We start from the raw sequence: 21,458 nt of genomic DNA, 5'->3' as shown, positions 1-21,458 counted from the left end.
CAGCTATTTACGGAGCTGCTGCAGCTTCGCAGGAATGGCCCTCCACCTTGACTTATTGAATTATGGAGAAGCTGTCGACAGGTTGAGCAACTGTCTCCTTTTTTTTCTCGTGTTTCTCTGCATTCATTTTATTCAACACTGTGCTGCAGCTGTCAGTGTGAGCTCCATTCCTTGGCTGCAGCAAATCGGGGTGGATGAGTGCACCTTGCGATCTCAGATCTCAGTGATCCACGTCTTTACCATTCAACCCACAAGAAACCCAAGCACCAGCGACACATTTCAGAAAAATAATGGATAATACTGCATCTACATCCAATGTCAGCATTTAATGCAGACAGTAGAGGGTTGAAGTCTGACAGATGACTGAGGTTTGCATTGTGTCACATTTGAGGACTTGCTTCTTAGTTTTGAAAATTCGAACACCATTTCAGTTTCTCTTGTCTCAGTCAACACCTTTAAATGTGAGCATTTTTATAAAAATCAGTAAGCCAGCTTAACTAGGTCAAAGCTAGACCTGGATTGGTTAACCAATTTGTACTACATGCAGAACCAAGCTAAGATTTTCACAATGTTAGTTTTTTGTGAAAACTGTGAGTCTGTGTAGGGAAGATCTAGTTCCTTACCCATGAAGAGAAAAAAATGTCAGAAGCTGCCATAAACAAACACACAAAAATAAATAAATTAAAGAAAAAAAACCCCAAAAAAACCTAATATTAATAATAATTCTTATCAGAGAACTACTCCGCTCAGAACCAAACCAAACCCTTTTTATAACTCAGTGAGTCCTGTATGAGAGTGGATCCAAACTTAGTAAGAAAAAATAATGTGGTTAATATGAGGGTGTAAAAATTATGGGATTTAAATGTTTTTTTTCAAACTAAATTGGTAAGTGTATCCAAACTTTTAATTTGATCCCAAATGACATTTTGTATTTTCATATCAATTTTTATTCATCAAATAGCCTTTATTCATGTTAGACTAATGGTGTGACAAAGAATTGATTGATCCTTTATCGCCTACGATTGAAAAAAGAGGTAGTCTACACAGGGTCATATTCAACCCTCTGGTACTACCTGTGTGGCAATATTGAAAGAACATGTCCAACAATCAATTATTCCACATTTTTATCGTTTGAGTATATGAGCTTGTTTTGAACCAATATGGAGCCAAATGCTGTTTTATGATTTCATTCTTCTGGCTAAGTGCACACATACACATCTGCATTTATTCTGTTGCTTCAGTCAACTGTGAAATTAATAACGTGTCAGTTACATTAACAGCTAAGCACCCAAGCAACAGCATAACTACTGCCATGTCTGACAGATGATATAATGCCTTGGGTCATCAGCAGTTTTATGTCCCCTCACTTTTTTCATCCTTAAAAAAAAAAAGATCTGTGTAAAATTATCTTTGTACATATTTGTGTGTTACAACCAGCAAGGGTGGGGCCAAATGGTTGGGCATGCCATCAATCATCGGGCAAGAGGCAGGGTACACCCTGGGTGTCACAAGGCCAAAACAGTCATTCCTAGGAAGAAGTTAGAAGAATTAATGAACCTAACATCCATGTCTGCCATGAGCACCCAGAGAGAACGTCCACACACAGAAAAGCCACTGTTCAAACCTCCTTCTCGAACCAGTGACTTTCTTGCTGTGAGGGCGCAGTGCTAAACATCACCATCGTGGAGGCCTAGTAGACATGAACCAGCGCTTATATGGGATTTCCAGTTACAAACACAATTTATTTCTGTCTTTGATAAGTATGCTGCCCAACTGGAACAGAGTAGCATACTTGCATATAGAAAAAAGTGAGTGGTTTTTCATTGTTCTTTGCGGTCTGATCTCACAGAAATATGTGAAATAACACTTACTAGTTATGTGCAAAAACAATTATTTCTGTGTTTGCAGCCATGTCCACCTAGATGTTAGACACGTGACTCAGGCAGTCAACAATTGGCTGCTGAAGTTGGCAATTGGGCGTGGTTGTCAACAACACCCCGCACCCTCTCCATGTAGTTCATGGTGAATGTTATGGAATCTAATATGGCTGCCAAACTGTGATGCTACATTCTCGAATTAGATGAGTCATTTTACTGCCATCATAAACTCTGGTCCATAGCCAACATTTTTTTCCATTTACAGTATTCCTTAAAAATGTGAAAGTAATGGCACCTTAAAAGGTTAAGTCAGTGGTGGAGCTTTTTTTTTTTTTACCTCATCAGATCATTTGGAATGAAACCTAACCATTGACACTTGGATTGTTTCAACTGGTTTTTATGTCATGATGGTAAATTGAAAGTACACTTACCTACAGGGATAGTTTAAAAAAACGTGTGTGTCTGCAGATCAAATTTTAAACTAATCATTCATTCATTTACTTTTCTGTACTGCTTAGTTTAATTTAGCATCACAAGAAAGCTGGAGCTTTTTCCAGGACAGGTTACCAGTCCATCCCAGGAGAGATGACACACAGTGAACATTTAAACATTTATTTAAATACATTTTCTAATTTCCCCTCACTTGAGGGTCAAACCAGTAACCTTCTTGCTGTGAGGCCACGTTGCTAACCCCTTTTAATCTTAACCTCTGCATATTTGAAGGTTTACAATTTTACAACCAAGATATATCTTTGACCTAAGCCAGGGGTGTCGAACTCCAGTCCTCGAGGGCCGGTATCCGGCAGGTTTTTGTTGTTTCCCTCCACCAACACAGCTGATTAAAATCAAATGCATCCAGCAGCTTCTTGTCAACCTGTTTTTAAGTTTTCGGTCAGGTGTGCTGGAGCATGGAGACAACAAAAAACTGCAGGATACCGGCCCTCGAGGACTGGAGTTCGACACCTGTGACCTAAGCTGTCATGTAATACGCACCAACTGACATTTTTACGCCTATACCCGCATACTGAGGGTGCTGTCAAATATGGAAGAAACCCCACACTCTCAGTGTGTTGTTAATTCTTAATTTGCAATAATAGATTTTATGCAAAATGTTTCTACTGTTGAAAAAAAATCTATAATTCCTGATAGCAATGACATGCAGTTGAAAACCAGTCAGCACCTTGATTGTGGTTCCTCTGGTTTTCAGAAGGAGCTTGAAATATAGGGTTACAAAACTATATAGCCTCTACATCGATCAAATATCTAACTAGCAAATCACTGGACAGTCCAGACCTCGGCCAAGCAGCTAATTTCCGTCCGTACTGTGAATTATGCATTTTAAAATTCCCGTGTCCAGAATTCCTCACATTCCTCACTCCTAAAACTGCGTACAATCTAGCTTACTTTACATTTCACACATCTTGTACAGCTGTCAGTTACTCAGTAACTAAATTATTTGTGGTGATGAAAAGTAAGTATAGCAGTTTATGTGAGGTATTCTTTCCATTCTTCTGTAAATGACAGCTTTTGTATGATATCTACGACTGACACCAAGAGCTGCTAACAGGAAGAGGAGAGAGAAATAATACAACAACCCTAAAGGCATTTACACGTGCGCTTCGAATATTTTGTCCAAATATTTGACATGGTAATATTTTTTATCAAGTCACTGCCACATCAATGTGAACATTCACACCAATGGTGAAATTCCGTCCAGCAGTTATGAAAGTTTTTTTTTTTTTTTCAAATTAAGGTAAATTTTCCCAAATATTCGAATCTGACAAATATATATTTGACCAATTAGAGAAGGTATGTTGACTGATAGATCCCCGGTTTTGCTGCTGTTTCATTCAAACTTAGTTTCACCATTATTTCTTCCACATCTTAATATCAGTATATGAGGTTGTTTTGAACAAATATTGTTCCAAATGCTGCCCTGTGATTCAATTCTTCTGGCTCAGTGAGCATGTACACATCTGCAGTAATTCTGTTGCTTCAATTGGCTGTGAAATTAATAACGTGTCACATTGTTACATTAACAGCCAAGCATTATTATTTCTTCTCTGCTTCTTAAATTAAGGAGACAACAGCTGAAAGCAGATCCTCAAACATCCTGATGTACTGAAGCGGCCGTTTTCCACTTTCAAGTTCTCTTCTCTTTTCTAGAACAGGATGAACCAAGGGCGCTCTTTTTGTCTTCTCTTTTGCAGCATCAGCACAATGTTGTCATAGCTTGATGTGGAATCCACTTTTTGAGTTTGTTTGGGAATTTTCTGCATTTATTCACAATTTCTCATTGCATTTGTACATAGACAGAAACGTTGATGATTAACCTCTGAATCATTCAAAATTTTGTGTAGTTTATTTGAACTGGTCCCAGTGTGTAAAGACCTCAATACTAATCCTGAAGCCTGGAGCTGGACTTTCACATACAACCCAATGTCATCGAATTTCTTGTAATTCTAAAGCTTGTGTAATGTACTTTGTTATGAGAGAAGGCAACATCTAGTTAGGATGCCGCCTGGATTCCTCCCTTATGAGGTGTTCTGGGAGGTCTGGGGAAGACCCCGGACAAGCTGGAGGGACAGTGTGGCCTGGGAACACCTCGAGATTCCCATGGAGAAGCTGAAAGAAAGGCCAAGGAAAAGGAAAGTTTGGACATCCATGTTGTGGTGCCACATGAGCTAAGTGGTGTCATTACAGAGCAAAACTTCATTACTTTACAAAGATATTGCAACTTTTTGCTCACAACCTGTCAAGTGAGTTGCTGCTATCCATAGTTTGCTGTTACTGTTGACATTTTTCTGACAACAAGTGCAGACAGAATAAACAGTTTATGTAGGTTGAACAGGTGATTTGATAGCTGATGATGCTGGGAATACATAGCAAACAGCCATGTCCTGGCACTTTATTTTGGACACTGATGTGCTGTGGACATGTAAAGAAGTGTTGAGACCTTTTGAATATTTCACACAATCAGGTTGGCTCTTCGATACTCTCTCATTCAATTGCAATCTTACTGACATCGGCACTTAGATTCATAATGACATACGATTCTAGTTACTTTTCACAGCTTGTTCAGCATTTAGCTGATGTAGGAAGAGCTAGCTGCACCATTTGTTAGTCCAGCCAAAATATACAATTCATTATAAAACAGGTGTGTTAGCTGTTGTATGACTCATGGCATTTAATAAAACAATATGTTTTAGTCAGTCATATAGCTATACAAGCAAAGTGTTGATTTCTGTCAGATTACACAGCTGTCTGTCGAGATCTTGGTGAACTTTCTTCTAATGAGGGGTTTACTTTTTCAGCTTTGTTGTTCTAAAAAGTAAATTTGTTACTGTGAAGCCCTGCAGAATTTCCTTTCCTCAGAATCAAAGGTCAGATAGTGTGTGCTAGAAAAGCATGTCACGTCAACTATCTTTCCAAAAGCACTTTTTGTAAAACATGAAAGCACCCTTTAAAGGTGATTTAAGAATGATTACGTTCCACTTGTTTATATCTGCTTATATGCAGTCCACAAGCAAAAGGATACACAGTACACACAGCATTTGGTGGTATTTAAAAATGGGAAGTCGTTAAAATGTGAGTATGGAACTCAAAGTGCGATTACTTTTCATTCGTGGCCAGCTCTGAGCTGTGACTGCAGGGAATAATGACATCACTGTGTGGCTGTTGAAGAAGGTGGCTGGCGAGGATCATGCCTCCATGGACCACATCCAGAAACACTGTAACCTTCCAGTGAAGCTGTGTGGAGGTGTTCAATTTCATCCAAGCTGACGTTGCTGCTGCCAAAAAGGCAAATTCATGTGAAGCGGATCTGCCACCTTCCTGGCTTTCCCCTCAGAGCCCCAAACCACACACTCAGTGACAAGTATCACTTGGTTAAGCTGAACATGCTAGCTTCTGCAAAGCGAGCCGAGGAGCGTGTACTGGAGGGAAAGGTGCAGCAATCAGATGCTGTCTTGTTAACTGGGAATATCCAGCAGCAGGGGCCATTAGAGATTAATGTGCAGCAGGTGTTGGCTGTCTAGACTAGCAGAGAAGTACACTTGTTGAGTAATTGACAGTGCAGGTGCATCTTGGGCTGCTGCCAACATGTGGGTCTGCTCCAGTGTTTTTAGTTGCGTGACATGTCAGTTGTAGGACGTGAGCTGTTACATAAGATGCCTTTGAGTTCTGGCTAAAAACATTGCCTGAGGAATGCCAGATTTGTTTCTAAAGCATCTCTGTGCTGTTATGGCGCTTTGTTTCTTTTATATTGACGGCTATTAATGTCCTTTTATAAATTCAGTTTCTGGATGGTTGCAGTGATATAAAATGACTTGGCAAGCTTTGTGGAATAAAACCCTCCTGACTTTGTCCTCTTAATCATAAAAACCTGTTGGGTTCGGCTTCATCTGTTTACTTACAGTGACCCGAGCCAAGAAATATAATCAAATGTTCTTGAAAAAGCCAGTCATGGTGGGCAACACCAACAGGATAATGTCACCTGATATCCAGTGATATTGGAATAATGGTATGATGTTTCTTTTTCATGTATTGTAATGTTAGGGTAACCTTACAATGTACAGGGTGGAGCTAATTTTGCAGCATACATCCTCTATGAATTTATACTTCTGCAATCACTGATTTGAATGTCTATTGCCTTTTAAAAATATAAAAATATTGTTTGATTAAAACATTGTTGTTTTTTTTTTGTTTTTTTACTGTAACAATTTATTTTAAACAGTGCAAATAATGTGTGCAATCTAAATACAGTGCAAATGTTTAAAAGATCAACAACTGAGCAAAATCTGATCTGTGTTAAATTTACTGTTGCAGTAACTGTGATGCCAGTTTTATTCCCTGACCTGTGTGGCTGCTCCTGGCTCGAGGCCCTCGCTGGCTATCAGTCTCCAGGACTAAGAGGATAATGTGTTAGCTGATATCTTAGCTCAGTGTGGTGCTGAAATGGGAAAAGGGGGAGTGTGGAGGAGGTAATGATGGACCACTTTGGTTTCTCCTGAGAATGAGGAATTCAGGTCCAATCTCTGAGGGTCTGGTTTATGCACAGAAACAAATACCAAGCTTTCCTGAACACCAACACTGTTTGTATCATGGCTGTGTAAGGTTGCTAAACTGATCCAACAGATCTATTCAAATCCCCCCCCCCCCCATCATAACAGGGAATAACATTTCTGTGAAATGATGATACAAGATATCTAAATCTTGCTTTGCTTCATGCTTTACAGTTATTTAAAAACAAAAAAAAAAGAAGAGAAGGGAGCGATACATTTATGGATTAGAAGAAACAGGACTTCAGCAGATCGGCTGAGGGGTGAAACAAGTATGGATACGGTGCCAGGCCAGGGTCCCCTTTCTCTCCTCACATTGAGCCTTCGCAGTCATGGATCACAGAGCTGGAGAAGCAGCTAATAGCTCTCTCTAGCTGGGCCTGTGCTAAATACTCCCTCCACTAAAATTATTCCTCTGAGAATCAATGGGCCCATTCTTTTGTGAGCTGTAGTTTGCTTGATGGTCCCAACCTCAATGTGAAACATTAGACAGCAATGGGGAAAACATAAAACATAATACTTGTGTGACCAGCTTGTCACTGGCTGTGTTAAGAATTTTGCCCAAGATAGTGAGGGAGAGACTAGTGAGGGTAATAGGCTTTCTGCAGATTGAATCGCAGCACTGATGAACAGAAAAGGAGGGGCTTCTGATAGGTATCACTGTAAATATTTGGGTATTCGTATTTGCAGGAGAGCAAACATGCAGAATATATTTTTCCTAAGCGATCCTTTTATAGTCAATCATTTTTATCAAGGCTGAACTATCTCAACTTTTACCTAAGAAATACCCATGTTTTGTGTGAACATTCATCGTCCCACAGGTCGGAATAGTTCTTGGAATTTGTTCATCTCACTTTTTGCTGAAGTGCCACAGGAGGCAAGCTTTCAGTTATCTTGTAAAATAATTCAACATCTACTATAGCTGATGTCAAGTTCTTGGTATGAAACGCACACACCCTTTTGGGTTCATTTAAATTAGAATCAGATCCATTTTGCAGCGTGGTCAAAGCGGCACCTTGAGAGCAGGGGTCAGAGATGAACCACAGTCTTTTCGTCTGCATCCCTTTTGTTTTTATTCTTTTTCTGAACTCCACAAAAATGTCTACCATCTAAACTGGAGTGAAGCGTTCGATGGAAAAATAAACATCTCTATTTCAACTCTTTATGGCGCTGATCATGTTTTCTCCTGAAAGGCCTTTTTAATCTTCCAGTAATTGTTCTTTCAGTCAACCGCAAGGATCACTGCACTTCACCCTGAGAGTTTAGCCTAGCCCTTCACCACAACATCTCCGCTGTCTCGCCACAATAACCTGGTACTGGATATTTACCCACCTATAAATCGCAACTGCCAGGATTGTCCAGGGTCTTTCCTTCCCAAATCAATTATCAGAAATCTGTTCAAACTTTCCCAGCCGATGACGGAAGGCTTTCCTAGTGTTCAGCAGCTCAAAAGACACGCGATCAAATCCAAAAAAAATACCAGAAATGCCAGTCATTTAAAAAAAAAAAAAAAAACCTACATCCACAAATGAATAATATTAAAATGAAACGTATGATGACATAACTACAAAACCAGGCATTTATATTATCTTGGGAGAATGCTATACTCCACCACAGAGTGGCACAGAACAAATTAAGCTGATTTATACTCAAGTGTTCACAGCAGACCAGCAGAGTAAAGTACCAAAATCAGCTTAATGTGGCTAAGCCAAAATATTTATAAAATCAGTTGTAATGGGCTACTCTCCTGGCAGTACCATCCCCTGCAGTGTCACTCTAAATATAAGCTGGAAAACTATGACCTTTCATATCAAATGTGAGGACCGTAACCACATAATACAATTTTTTAATGGCAATATTGAGGCTGTTAACAGACAACAGATAGTCATAGAAACCCTTTTAATTCAGTTTAACTTCAATTAAACTTTATTTGTGTAGCACAACTTCACAACAATGTCATCTCAGGGACTGTCCAAGCATCAATTTGAGCCAATGGTTGTATATAATGAGTCTTCATATGATAAAAAGTGTAAATCTGCCCCATGTTCATGCCTCCCAGCCCACGCCAGACCTCTGCCCAGCTTGTCTATTTGGTTACTATTACTGAGCCTTTGTTTGTACTTCAGTGCAAGCTGATATGAGTTGTAAGAAGAGCCTGTTGATACAAGAGTCTCTGCAAAGGTCAAACATGGTGGTTTGTTTTCTTAAGATCCCTTTGGGATGCAGAGTGGATAACTGTGAGGCTTTTTTACCTGTAACCAATAAGAAATAACTACACCCTTGCCAGTTGTTCAATTAGGGAAACACATTTCTTGATGGACCTGCCAGATTGGAAAGTGTAAACATTTCATAATAGCAGTTTAAATAGGCAGAGGAAAATATGATAATTTAAGGACACTTCTTTAAACAGGACTTGTGAGGAAATCTGTCTGGTAGGACATGAGCTACATTCTGCATGGATGCAGAGCCAGAAATATTTGCCTACACATTCTCATAGTTGTGAGATTAACAGTTACTGTCATTGGATTGGTCTAAACATAAGATATAATGGCACCAAAACCTTTCTAAAAAATTTCAAGTTTATTGAGAGAGGTAAAAAAAAAAAAAAAAAAAAAAAAAAAAAAGTCAGAACTTTCTGGAAAACAAAGTGTGATGCAGCCACATGTACTATGCCATGAGCTCCCTACGTTTTTTTAATAACCACTGGCAAAAAAGTTGAGCGGACACCAGCCCTTAGGCTATAACATGCAAGTTAATATTTCAAAATGACTGTTGACCGTGTGTGTCTAAGTAATGCAAAACTTAAAAACTAACTAAAATCAGTCACCTTTTGCCAGGGAAACTCAGACTGAAGCCTCTTTCAGATATACACCTGCTTCCATTAACCTGCGTGCAACTGAATGTGTCATTGTTACAAACAATTATTTCCTGAACAGCAATCTGACCAAGTAAAATACTCATTGTTTGCATGAAATAACGTGCAAATTTCCTTAATACAGAATCAATTAAGCTGAAGTAATTTTATCTGACATCAAGCTTTCAACATATCAAGTATGAACCACTGCACAGCTGGGGGGGGGGGGGGGGGGGGGGAAGTTGACCTGGTCCGTGGTCTAAAGGAATCTGATAGATGACATTTAAATAAATAGATCATATTGGATTTAAATCTTTTGTAGTACAATCTATGATTATCCGATCAAGCGTCTGTGCCAAATAACATCAGAAAACTGTTTAAATATGTTTGAGCTTCAGCTTTCTGACACAGTTGTGATATCTTCAGCTGTGAATTGTGAGGCTGGTGCATTTTTTTCCTTCCTTTTTCTCCCCGTGTATGTGTGGCTTATAACCCAAATGAAAATCTCCATACAGTTTCGAACAGTTGCAATGACCATAGAAACGTCTCCAAATGAATAACAACAAGGTTTTTCCTTAAATAGTTAACAAATAATAATGTTACTGTTGTCCAATTAAACTGTCACAAAAAATAAAGTTGGAACACACCTGAAGTTTGGCTTTTTCTTTAAATGTCTAAAACACTGTGTTTATTTAAAATGTATTAAATCATCATCATGTCAGACATATCTTGAATTTTTCTGACTAAAATATTTTGTCTGTAGCTGGCGCTAAACTAAAAGGAGATTCTTGGCACCATGTTCTGTTTGGATGTATGGAAGTGGCTCAAGTGAAGAATACTCTCAACCCCAACAAGTCTGCCTTATATTACAAACATTGGGGGTCTATCAAGGTGGTACACTGTTGGATTGCAAGGAGCCAACGTTTTAGACAACGTGGTTCTTGAAAATGAATTATTTGTCTGTGACTTCATGGTTGAGAGTGATGTCAAATACATACATGGAATGTTGAGTGTACTAAATCAGAAAACATCAAAGAAGGCTCAGAGGCCCTTGGAGCCCATAAAATTAATGATCCAAGTTGACTTCTGCACAAAACAAAGAGAGAAGAGAATAGGCCACTGTACGGAGAAGGTCACAGTTCAAGTTCCTGTGTGTTTTACGGTCTATTGAACCATAGCATATCACTTATTTAAAATGGGTAGTTTTTACATCCTGGTTGTGGCGACAGCTTTGGAGGAATCTGAGCAAATGCATAGAAAATAGAAACTGCTTTGATTTTATATTAGCTTACCGGGATAATAATTAAAAGACATTCTGCAAATCCATTTACTGTATTTTTTTTATTCCTTCAGTGCACTTATTTATGAAGACGTGTTGGTCATAAAACACTGACATTACAAGGCACTCGTAAAAAGGCTGTGTGATCTGATTTCATGAATCTGTAGATAATCAGTTAAAATGTCTTAATTATTTGACAAATTTAATATGAGCTTGGCACTTTATAAAATATAAACTAGGCTAAATATAAACAAAACTATTATTTGGGACAGGTGCTTTATTCCCAGGAGTAAACATAAAGAGATATGTTGCTGTAATTGTGAAACAAAATGATTTCCAATGGTTTGATAAAAGAATTGTTATAAGAAGTGCAGAATGTGATATTCAGTCTTACTGAAACAAACCCTTTGCTGACAGAGAAATCTGGATGACTGCAAATTTTGCTGCAAAAACCCATTTGTTCAACATTCGGCTACCTTCACTGATGTGCAAGCTACATATGCCATGTGCATTGAATCAGTCTGGATGGTGGACTTTGAACTCTGCTGATGAAAAAGCCAGATAGCGCCTTTCCTCTTTGTACCAAATTATGCTGTGTCAACGTTTACGAAAAAGGAATTTCAGTTTTTATCTTTACCTCAGTCCATCTTGAATGAGTTCAGGCCCAGAGAAGGCAGATGTGTTTATATAAGTCTTTAAGTGTTCCTGAGCATACATAGCATTTCTATCCTCATCATGTCTAGTTTTACTGCGATGATACATGAAGCTTTATAGGTCATTTTATCATACTAGAATTTAGGAATAATATGATGAAATTGTGTATAGTGGGCAATAAATTTCTCAAATTCAAAAAATTCTTCCTGGGTTAACCAAGTCATGTTACTTATTTGTTGCCACTTATTTGAACATATGCATATTGGTAAGGTGAGACGTGTCTGTCCATTTAAAAATACAACCACAACAACTTAATTTTATTTATTTATTTTTTTAAATATGTATTCTATTAAATATCTGATATTTTGTCTTTTGTATGTATTTTTTCTAATTATTTTATATTTATTATTATTATTATTATTATTATTATTATTATTATTATTATTATTATTACTACACCAGTTTAAGTAAAAATTGAGAGTTTTTCATTGTATTTTCACTGTGTTCTCATGAGTTTTTACTGCGGTACATCAGTGTTGAATGACTATACAGTGGAATGTATTAGTATACTGAAGACATGCAAGGACAAGATAGTTTTGCCAAATAACTTGTTGAGCTGAAAGTTCAAACACTGCAATCATTGGGACAATTTCTAAATCAAATCTGAAAGTACAATGTCAAATCCAAGGCTGTTGCCAGGTTTCTGTGCTTCTTGGTGCTGGAACACCCCTAATATCTGTGGTGACAATCTCTGCCAACTAGGCATAAGAAAAAAGCCAGAAAATCTGCTTCCTGGGAGAGCCGCAGTGCCACTGGCGCCTGCCTTGGAGCAATTTAAATCCCAGCTGCTTTGAAAATAATTAGTTCAGGGATCAAGAGTAGCAGGGCAGTCTCCCCAGCCTGGCGCTGAAGAGGAGACAGGTGCCACCAGTGGCCTAAGCCACTGGAGCTTCACCCTGGCTGTGTGGAACAGGTCCAGGGGTGGGAGAGAGAGTCCATTTATGCTCAAACACAAGAAATGGCTCAAACTGACCAGACAGTACTAAGATCACACAGTAAAAGACTCTTGGTGTCACCCAGTGGAAGTTTGCGTCCTGAAAGAAATGACTGGCAGACAGTTCGGATTAGAAGGCTGAATATAATGCCATCATTGCGCTGATTCCTGGCATTATCAAATCCATGTTTACATATTTAAAGAAAGAGTTTCAGGTTTTACACTGGAGTCATATTCATGTAGATAGCAGGTTGAATCCAATTCACTGGAAAATTTGTCAAAAAAACAAAACAATATCCAGACTTCAGGGATCAAATAGTGACTTGGCCGATAAGTAATAAAAGCAGAATGTACAGTTCCCCAATTTGTTTTCAAACTGTATTGACACGAATCCTCAGTATACTGGGTCATCAAACAGTGTCAACAAATCCCTCAATGATGTCCAGGTCAGAAGAAGCTGGGTCCTTCCCAAATAAATAAATAATAATAAAGAAAAATTCCTGCCTTACCCATTTCATGCAGCGTTAGCCATTAGTGCATTTGTGTGTAAGGCAGATATTTATTTGTCATTTAACAGTGACAGACAAGCGTTACCCAGAAGGAAGAACAGGATGAATGGCGTTTCCCTCAACCAAGCAAAACATTTGAACCGGGGATCTTTTTGTAAATCTGACTTGTGGTGTTCAGTGTTAGAGAACCAGACAGTTGAGATTTCATTTAATATGTTCTATTGTCTTTTACAATGGGCCCAGTGGTTCTCTTTCCATCCCATGTTGGCACTACTGTTGCTGCGGTCAGGAGGCTTACAGAATGAGCTGGGGGACAGCTGGCCTTTAACTGGAGAAGCCAGGTTCAGCCATGGTTCTGGCAAGCCTCCACCCTGCTTGTCCTTGAGGATGACACTCAATCCTCTGATGCTGACTCTGCACATTGGTCCTCTAACAAAGAGGAATAAGAGCAAAGAAAAGGAACAGAACGAGTACTAAACTGGCAAAAACATATATCATTTCAATTTGCACCAGACAGGAGAAACTGTCATCAAATGGTTTAATCACAAAAGTAATGGTTTTGCTCAAGCTGTGTTTCCAAAATACATGGATCCGTTTTCCTCTCTTGAAATAATTATCTGGGATTAATGAAGTATCAGTCTGATATTTAGAAAACCACAAAACTTTCATAGTCTCGTACAAGAATGCTATTCTCAAAACAAGGGCCTTTTCACTTTTGATTACCAATAAAATGAGTAACTTGCTGCTAAAAAAAAAAAAAGTCCACTTTTGGAATATTATGTTGCTTTAAGAGGTGTTGAATTTCTTCAGCTATTTAACTTGTAGTGGTCATTACAACCAAACGGTTCAGAAATGAGTCCAGTTTTCTAGTTTTTTTTTTTTTTTTTGGACAGTTTTTAAGAAACGCTATAACATACCTTACTATTGGACAAGGCTTGGTATAATCAAGCACCTTGTTTCACTTTGACACACAAAAAAATGCTTTTTTCATAACCCTTAAAATGATAGAGCTGAAAATATAATCTGGTGTTGTGCTATAATTAGTATCCTGCATAAAAACTGGCCTCTGTCTGGAGTCTGTCTGACTTTAGGGAGAAGTTGAAAGTTTAATCATTCGGATAACTTGCATGTGTAACAAGACCCAGGATGGCTTTATTTAGCCTGCTGAGGTGACATCAGTCACTGGGATGTGAAAGGTATTCATGTCCTCTGTGCCAACAGCCTCATACCTTTAACACTGTATAGGGTTCAGTTTTACCTCCATTCAGGCCTGCAGAGCTGGCTGCAGGTGGCTTGACGTTATTTATGTGTTTATTTATTTATAGTTGTGGTTCTTTCCCTCATGCTTCAATATTTAGTCGATGACCAGACTTACACAAGGTCATTTCATTATTATAACCCAGAAAAAAAAAAAAATCTCGCTCTCTGTTCTTTGGTGTCGAGTAAAATTATGGTCGCCTTGTTTTATGCCAAAGAAGTTCCTTTCGAAAATATCAGCACCTGGCATATCATTGTTTCATGCATGTGCCAAACACACTTTTCTGTCATTAGCTGGTGAGGGATTGCAGTACATTTTGTTTATTGAAATAATGAGCTGGGATTTATTATTTCCTGTGACAGAGGAAATGTGCACACTTATTAAACACCTCATATTCATACAAAGATTTATTCAACGAAAAGAAGCCGGAAAAAGCAATAAAGAGGGAAACCCAGAGAAGAATGTTGGAAAGTACGCATGCTGTTTTTTTTTTTTCTTTTTAGGAAGTTTAGTCTGGAGACAACACCCGGAATTGGTCAAAGGCTTTACATAAGGTCATGAAGCAGACTAGATGAGGTGTTCAAGTACTTGTCATGCTCTGAGGCAGCAAGGCTCTCCTTTTCTGCCATGAACCTTCGTGAACTCATGACAAACTCCTGAGCCAAGTCACAAACATGACTGAAGAGGGCAGATGTGCTTGTTTAAAAAAGAGAAACAGAGCATGTTTATTGATGTAATTTTAATTAAATCCCAGTATCCACATTTGCTTCAGTGTCTGCTGTTTTGGGCGAAGGAGCGGTCATCGGAATATCTGAGCGATTTGCAAATAATTTGCACTTAAATAAAAATCAGGTACATTTCAAAAAGGCATCTATTTCCACTTAAGAAAAATGCTTTGGTGAACATTGCTCACTGATCATTTCCTCAACTGGTCTGTGACCACAATTTGTCAGGACAAATCATTTGACGGAGATACTTCCTTTCAAAACAGTGTTTAAGGAACCACTAACCGTTCTTCTCAAATGAAAGGGCCAGCAAGTTTACAATCCGCATTACACAGATTCTTGATCAGTTTGAAGCTTTTCAAGTAATTTTATATCATTGCAACCGCAAATGTTTAATTTTTTGGCTGTTTATAGTCTTCCAGTTTTCACATAATGATTGAACATTGTGTGCACTGGATGCGTTCCACATTTTTATACTGCAGGATATCTGCAGTAGCAGTCTTACGCTGGTTTCCCTCAGCGAATTTAAGAGTAGGAAAGAGGATGGCCGTTAACTTTGTGTATGCACTGACATCAGCCACTGACCAAGGCTGTCAAACAGACATCAAAACATGCACTTAAGCAAACTGCACACTCCCTTTTCCCACATCCCATCCCAGCGCCTTTTATATTGTCCACACAATGGAAATCCAAACACACAAGAAAGATATTTCCATGCAAATGTGAAATCCATACAGGGAAAAAGAGAAAAGAAGCAGTCTGAGATTCACTCTGCACCCAAAGAAAACAACACTGTAAAGTGCTTGTGCCGGCAGTCCGACAACGTCCTGCCTTTCAATTATGTTGCCAGCAGTAGATCAACTTGACAAATAGAGAAGGATATGACCCCTTGATCTGAGCTGAACCCAACCTTACCTTAAAATCATGGTCAGTTAGTTTGTCACAGCCAAGTTCAGTAGCTCCAGTCAGAGATATGACTAGTACTTACATTTTAAAAAATTTCGTTGAATGTGACGCAAATGCTGCTTGAGTAAATCAGTTGTCAGGAAGGCCATCTGTAATTAAATTCAATCACAGGGTGGGCCAGTGTTTGGATTAGCTCCACTTGTATCAGTTATAGATAATATGGACTTTTGGGGGATCTTTTGTCTCTTAAGACTCTGGGAAAATCAAACAACCAGATCATAATTTACAAATGACATATAACAGCGTGAGTATGGTACAGTTTGAGATTTTTTTCATGTGGTTTACATGACTTTGTTTTCTTCCAGTTGCTTTTCTTCTAACATTTTAGGTAAACACATTTGGCAGTAGATAGCATCAGCAAGTCCCAACGGGCTGGGGACAGGCTGTGGGAAAGTATATAAAAGTGGCACTCAAATGATGATCACTCTTCAGATGGGACTCTAATCGTTGCTGTCTGAACACCTCCTCCCAGTTTTAGAGACACTGTTGTCTGAAAACCCACTGATGCTGTTAACAATCGTCTGCTGATGTGCTGCACGCTGCAGAACTCCGGCTCCAGACATCACAAGGCTGCTTGATTTGGGTACAGAAGACATGCACAGAAAACCTGATTTGTTGCTGTGCTGTAGGTTTGTTGTCAGAAATGGCACATTTCTTATCCCGCAAAGACTGAAAATTCAGATAGACAGATATATGTGAGTCTGACAAGGGTATAGAGATAAACAATGTAAGAAGTTTAAATTTGACAATTAAAAATTACACATTTATTTCCCTGCAATCAATTTTTTTGTCCTTTCTAGATTCGTTCACAAAAACAGCGTCAGTGTGGAACAGTGTCCAAACAGTTTCAAATATCAATTTTGTATTCCACCTCCATGAATGTAAAAACAACAACAAAAAAAACCCCCACCAGATTTCAGATTGGGACAGTGGTTAAAAAAAAAAAAAAGAAAAAAAATTGTTTAACTTTTACCCATTTTTAAGTTAAAAGACAATTCCAGCATCCTACTGAATTAAAAACAACTTTAACAGAAAAACACCTAAAACAACAAGACAAACCAAAAATAAACAGGTAAGCAACCAGGTTTTAGTTTGACAAAGTAGAGATTAAAAGAGCAGGCACTCCAGTGGAAAGCTTTTGCAAAGAAGTTGTGAGTTTCTTATATTAAACTTACTAGGGACTTCAGGCTAATGGGAAGAAAATGTACGATGCTACAGCACAGAAAGCTCAGACAGCTGCAGTCTGGCAGCTTTGTCATGGGTGCTTGGAATAAGTAAGAGTTATTGGAGTGGAGGTTTCATGTGGTTAGACAGTGGTGTATGAAGTTTTTTTTTTAAATAAGGTGCGGTGTTGTCGTAAATACACAGATGTGTTAGAACTATGATTTTGAACTGGATCCTGCAGATTAAGCCAGTGATGGTGAAGGATGGGCCTGATATAATGTTTTTCTCCCTAATCAGGATGCTAGTAGCACTGTTTTGAATGTACTGAAGTTTCTGTAAGCTCTTGCTGGGAATACCAAAGAGGAGAGCATTGCAGTCGTCATACCTGGAAGGAACCACCTTGTTCTTTCATCACTGTGTTGAGTAGCTGTGGGGATTCTGGAGAGGAAAGTCGTCCATCTTAAAGGGCGCTCTGTGCTGCAGGTGCAATGTGAATCCGAATATTTCCAGGTAGTTGCTTGTAGCCACAAAGCTGTAGTCTGTCATTTCTGTACATTTAGGATTCACTAACTCTCCTCGTCGTTATCCCCACCAGACCTAACACCCCCACACCTGTAGTTTCTGGCCCATTTTAAAATTTGGTGGTGGGTAAAGTTATGCAAAAAGAAGGGGGTGTATTTACACTTCAAAGGCAATTTTTGTTCAAGCTGTGCAGCAGTCTCTGCAGCTAATCGCAACCATTTTAGTCAAGTGCCGTTCACAGCGGGCACACTACGGAGTGTGTCAGGTGCATCCCAGAAATGCCTTGTCACAGCTCTCCACTAAAAATACACACCCAGTCTATTTTTGATGAAGCATGCTTACAGAACACATTGAGCTCAGTAGTTTAGAAAAAGCAATACAGGAAATCAGACACTGGTGTAAAACATCTGCTAAATTTCAAAACAAAGTTCCCTGTGTAGATTTGCTATCTCTGAACTTAGTCAATATTACCGGTGACACAGGTTAGAATTCAGTTGGTCAGCAGGTCTCAGTGTTTTTGCTATCCATCATGGATGATGAGACATTTGTCATGGAAGTGGACAGCAGCGCTTTTTCTTTGGCTGCCTGGGTTCTGTGTTCGGTGGGCCGGCAGTGCCCTGGGGGCCTTTGGTTCCTCCCTGACGCTTCGGACCGTGGTCGTGCTCCCCTTACCAGTACTGAGTTGATTATAGATTGCATGACCACAGGTTGCACATTCATAGAGCATGCTCACAAAAGTATTCATCTTTCTACCTACTTCCTACTAAATGTTGCTGTCGTTCATTTGTTAAGTCTCTCTGCAAGTATGTTTGATAAATGGTTGTGTGTGTACGTTTACTTGTTTATCTCTTTGCATATCATTATTAATCCACTTTATATATCTTGCAGTACTGTAATACTATAGTAGTTTTTATTGTTTTTGCGAATACTGTGTCTTTTTGACAGCTTAGACACGCTCTTTTCTTTTCTTTTTCTTTGCTCTTCTTTTCTCTTTTTCTTTTCCCCTGTCAGGTCCATCCCTGCCATACCAAGACCATTGATTGTTTCAATAAAAATAATAATAAAAATGTTCAGAATATCAAGGGCTGCCATATACATGTCACTTAAAAGAATGTGTGATTTTGTGATCTTGGAGATACACTTCTGCAGGCTATACCTGCAGGTACTCTACATTTGACACACTCCTGGTGTGAACTGACCTGCATTAAATGGGAATTGGGAGTAACAGAGAGACCGTTACAAAGCCAGCATAACTAAATAAATGACTTCAATAAATAAATGTTGAAAAGTTTAATTGTGTTTCAGTTTGTATTGTCTTTTGTGCAAGACTATTTAAGTTATAAGAATATCGTTGTGCAAATTTTCAAGAATGCTCTTTTTAAAAAGTAAGTAAAAAGTTATTTTTAACAGTAACTCAGTTGTGTAAGTAATCAAAAAGTAACTGGGTTACTTTGGGAATAAAGAAACTAGTAACTGAAACTAGTTACTTATTTTCAGTAACTTGCGCAACACTGAATGTGACACTGAACCAAATCCGGTGTGTGTCTGTTTGAGCGTGTTGAGATGTCAGCAAACTGTTTGATATTGAGAGTCTGGTAGTTGCAAGAAACTCAGTAACATAATGGTGCGAATAGATGCTCATGTGAATACTCATAGTATCTCTGGAATTGTTGCAAGAAGATCATGCATCTCTCATATGAAAACAGAACGGTGTTTGGGTGGCTGGTAGATAAGAAGTACTCTCATCAAGCTTTTCAAATGATCAAGCTCCAGGCAAAGGGAAGAGGAACAGTTTTCTCTCATCTTGCTGTAACAAGGCTAAGCAGCCCATGCCTTGGCTGGCGCTATATAATTTCTCAGAGTAGACATGCTTGTATCTAAGAGGATTCATTTACTGCAGAATATTGTGTTCATGAACAAGAGAAGATTTATTTGTGAGTGATTAAAACAACTGATTTTGACCAAAGCTGATGTTAAAAGAGTCGGTAAGGCCGTAGAACACAGAAATCCACGCCACATCTTCTACCATACATGATGTGTGATAGTATGTGTCCCTGGGTTCCAGTGAGACAAGTTTCTAACAGGGTGGCATTCTGATCACGCACCAGAGCATCCAGCTGACCAGATTGTTGGGACTGCATGTCAACACGTTTTCTGTAAAAGCTTTGTGAATGTAGAGGGGTCAATGTAAAAGACAAATAACTGGAATAAACGCTGGAGTGGTCGAGTTGATAAATTCCCAAAGTTTGGCTCTGGAGTATTTTGATGCCATGCTATTCAATGTAAGATGGCTGCTTATCACCACCTAGCAAAGCAGGCAGCAGCATTAAATCAACACTGGACTACACAGGGCCAACTGAACCCTTGACATTCAGCATTGATTCCAGGACAAGAATGTCTAGAAAGTTGACCAAGTACAACAAAAAATAAATGTGGTCTCATGGGTGGATGTGGAGATGGCAGAAAGGTGAGTAATAAAGGAGAAGCGGTGAGCAGATAGCGTTATTGTCCCATTCTCAAACAACATTCAGAGAGAAACAATAACATGCTCTGGAGATGCTTGTTGCCACATGTGAAAAGTGAGGTTTGTGAGTTAATCGTCGAATCTTCTTAAACTATAGAAAAAAAAAAACCTTTTCAAAGAATTCAGAGCATTAAACTCATAAAAGCAGAATAATTCCCTCAAATGGTCAGAGGTCCCGCTTGTAAATTTGATTGGCATTGCCATAAAATTTAAAGGACCTATGGGTAGGGCCACCTTTGACAAATTGTGAACCAGCTTATTTGACCTCTGCAAACCTTCAGTATAAAGCTTCTGAATAAGTCTGAGACCTAAACTATAGATCTGCTACACACTGACAGGCTCAGACAAAAAAAACAACAAAAAAAAAAAACCAAATACAACATGCAGGGGGAAGTAAGGACTATGGGCCAGTGGAAGAAATGTACTGAAAATATTGTAATCTCCGGAATACACTTATCCATACTGAAATCAAGATTTCTGATGCCAGGTAAATTATGAAGGATTTTTCTCTTCATGATAACCCAGACACTTTTATTAGAAGAAAAATTATCTGTCTTGGAAGTCTCATAACATCAGCAGTGTTGGTGTTCATGTGAGAACGGTGAAAACAAACACAAAAATAAAGAGCTACAGCTAGATGTAAATACACAAAGCTTCCATACCGGGCACTACAAACTGAACATTTAGACTTGCTGACACAAAGTTTGCTTGTGTTAAAACTTTTCCTGATCTTAAAATGAATACGGAAATCCCTCTAAAGAATAAAGAAATAAACATGGAAGAAAGAAAAAAAAGGCAAGTTTGGTAAATTTTAAGTAACTTCTGCCACACACAGTGTAGAGCACAAGCCTTACATATAGTGTGTGTGTGTGTGTGTGTGTGAAATGGATCAGAATAAGTCAGAGGAGAACTATAGCCACTTTCTCTACCAACAAACTGGAGAGATTTAGGAAAGTGGCCTCAGACTTGGCACAAATATGGAAGACAGTCACGAAGTTGAATGTGGGCAATAAACAACAAGTCACGCAAATGTACACTTCACATGCAACACAGTTGGTGATTCACTTAAGTG

At 38.7% G+C, this 21,458-nt stretch overlaps 1 protein-coding gene across 1 annotated transcript in view; it reads right to left on the bottom strand.

The window, feature by feature from the left end:
- Window positions 1-17,793, bottom strand: part of wnt3a (wingless-type MMTV integration site family, member 3A) — a gene marked incomplete at its 3' end in the record, with an annotated part of 71,138 nt that extends 53,345 nt beyond the window's left edge. The window contains exon 1 of the mRNA XM_079243626.1: window positions 17,726-17,793. Within this exon, the coding sequence (XP_079099752.1) occupies window positions 17,726-17,752 (27 nt within the window). The 5' untranslated portion in view covers window positions 17,753-17,793. The remainder of the gene's footprint in view (window positions 1-17,725) is intronic.
- Window positions 17,794-21,458: the final 3,665 nt, after the last annotated feature.

The sequence above is a fragment of the Telmatherina bonti genome, assembly GCF_933228915.1.
Source record: "Telmatherina bonti genome assembly, chromosome: 7".
Taxonomy (NCBI): Eukaryota; Metazoa; Chordata; class Actinopteri; order Atheriniformes; family Telmatherinidae; genus Telmatherina; species Telmatherina bonti.
Note: the sequence above shows the minus strand (reverse complement) of the source record. Positions and strands in the feature narration are given on the sequence as shown.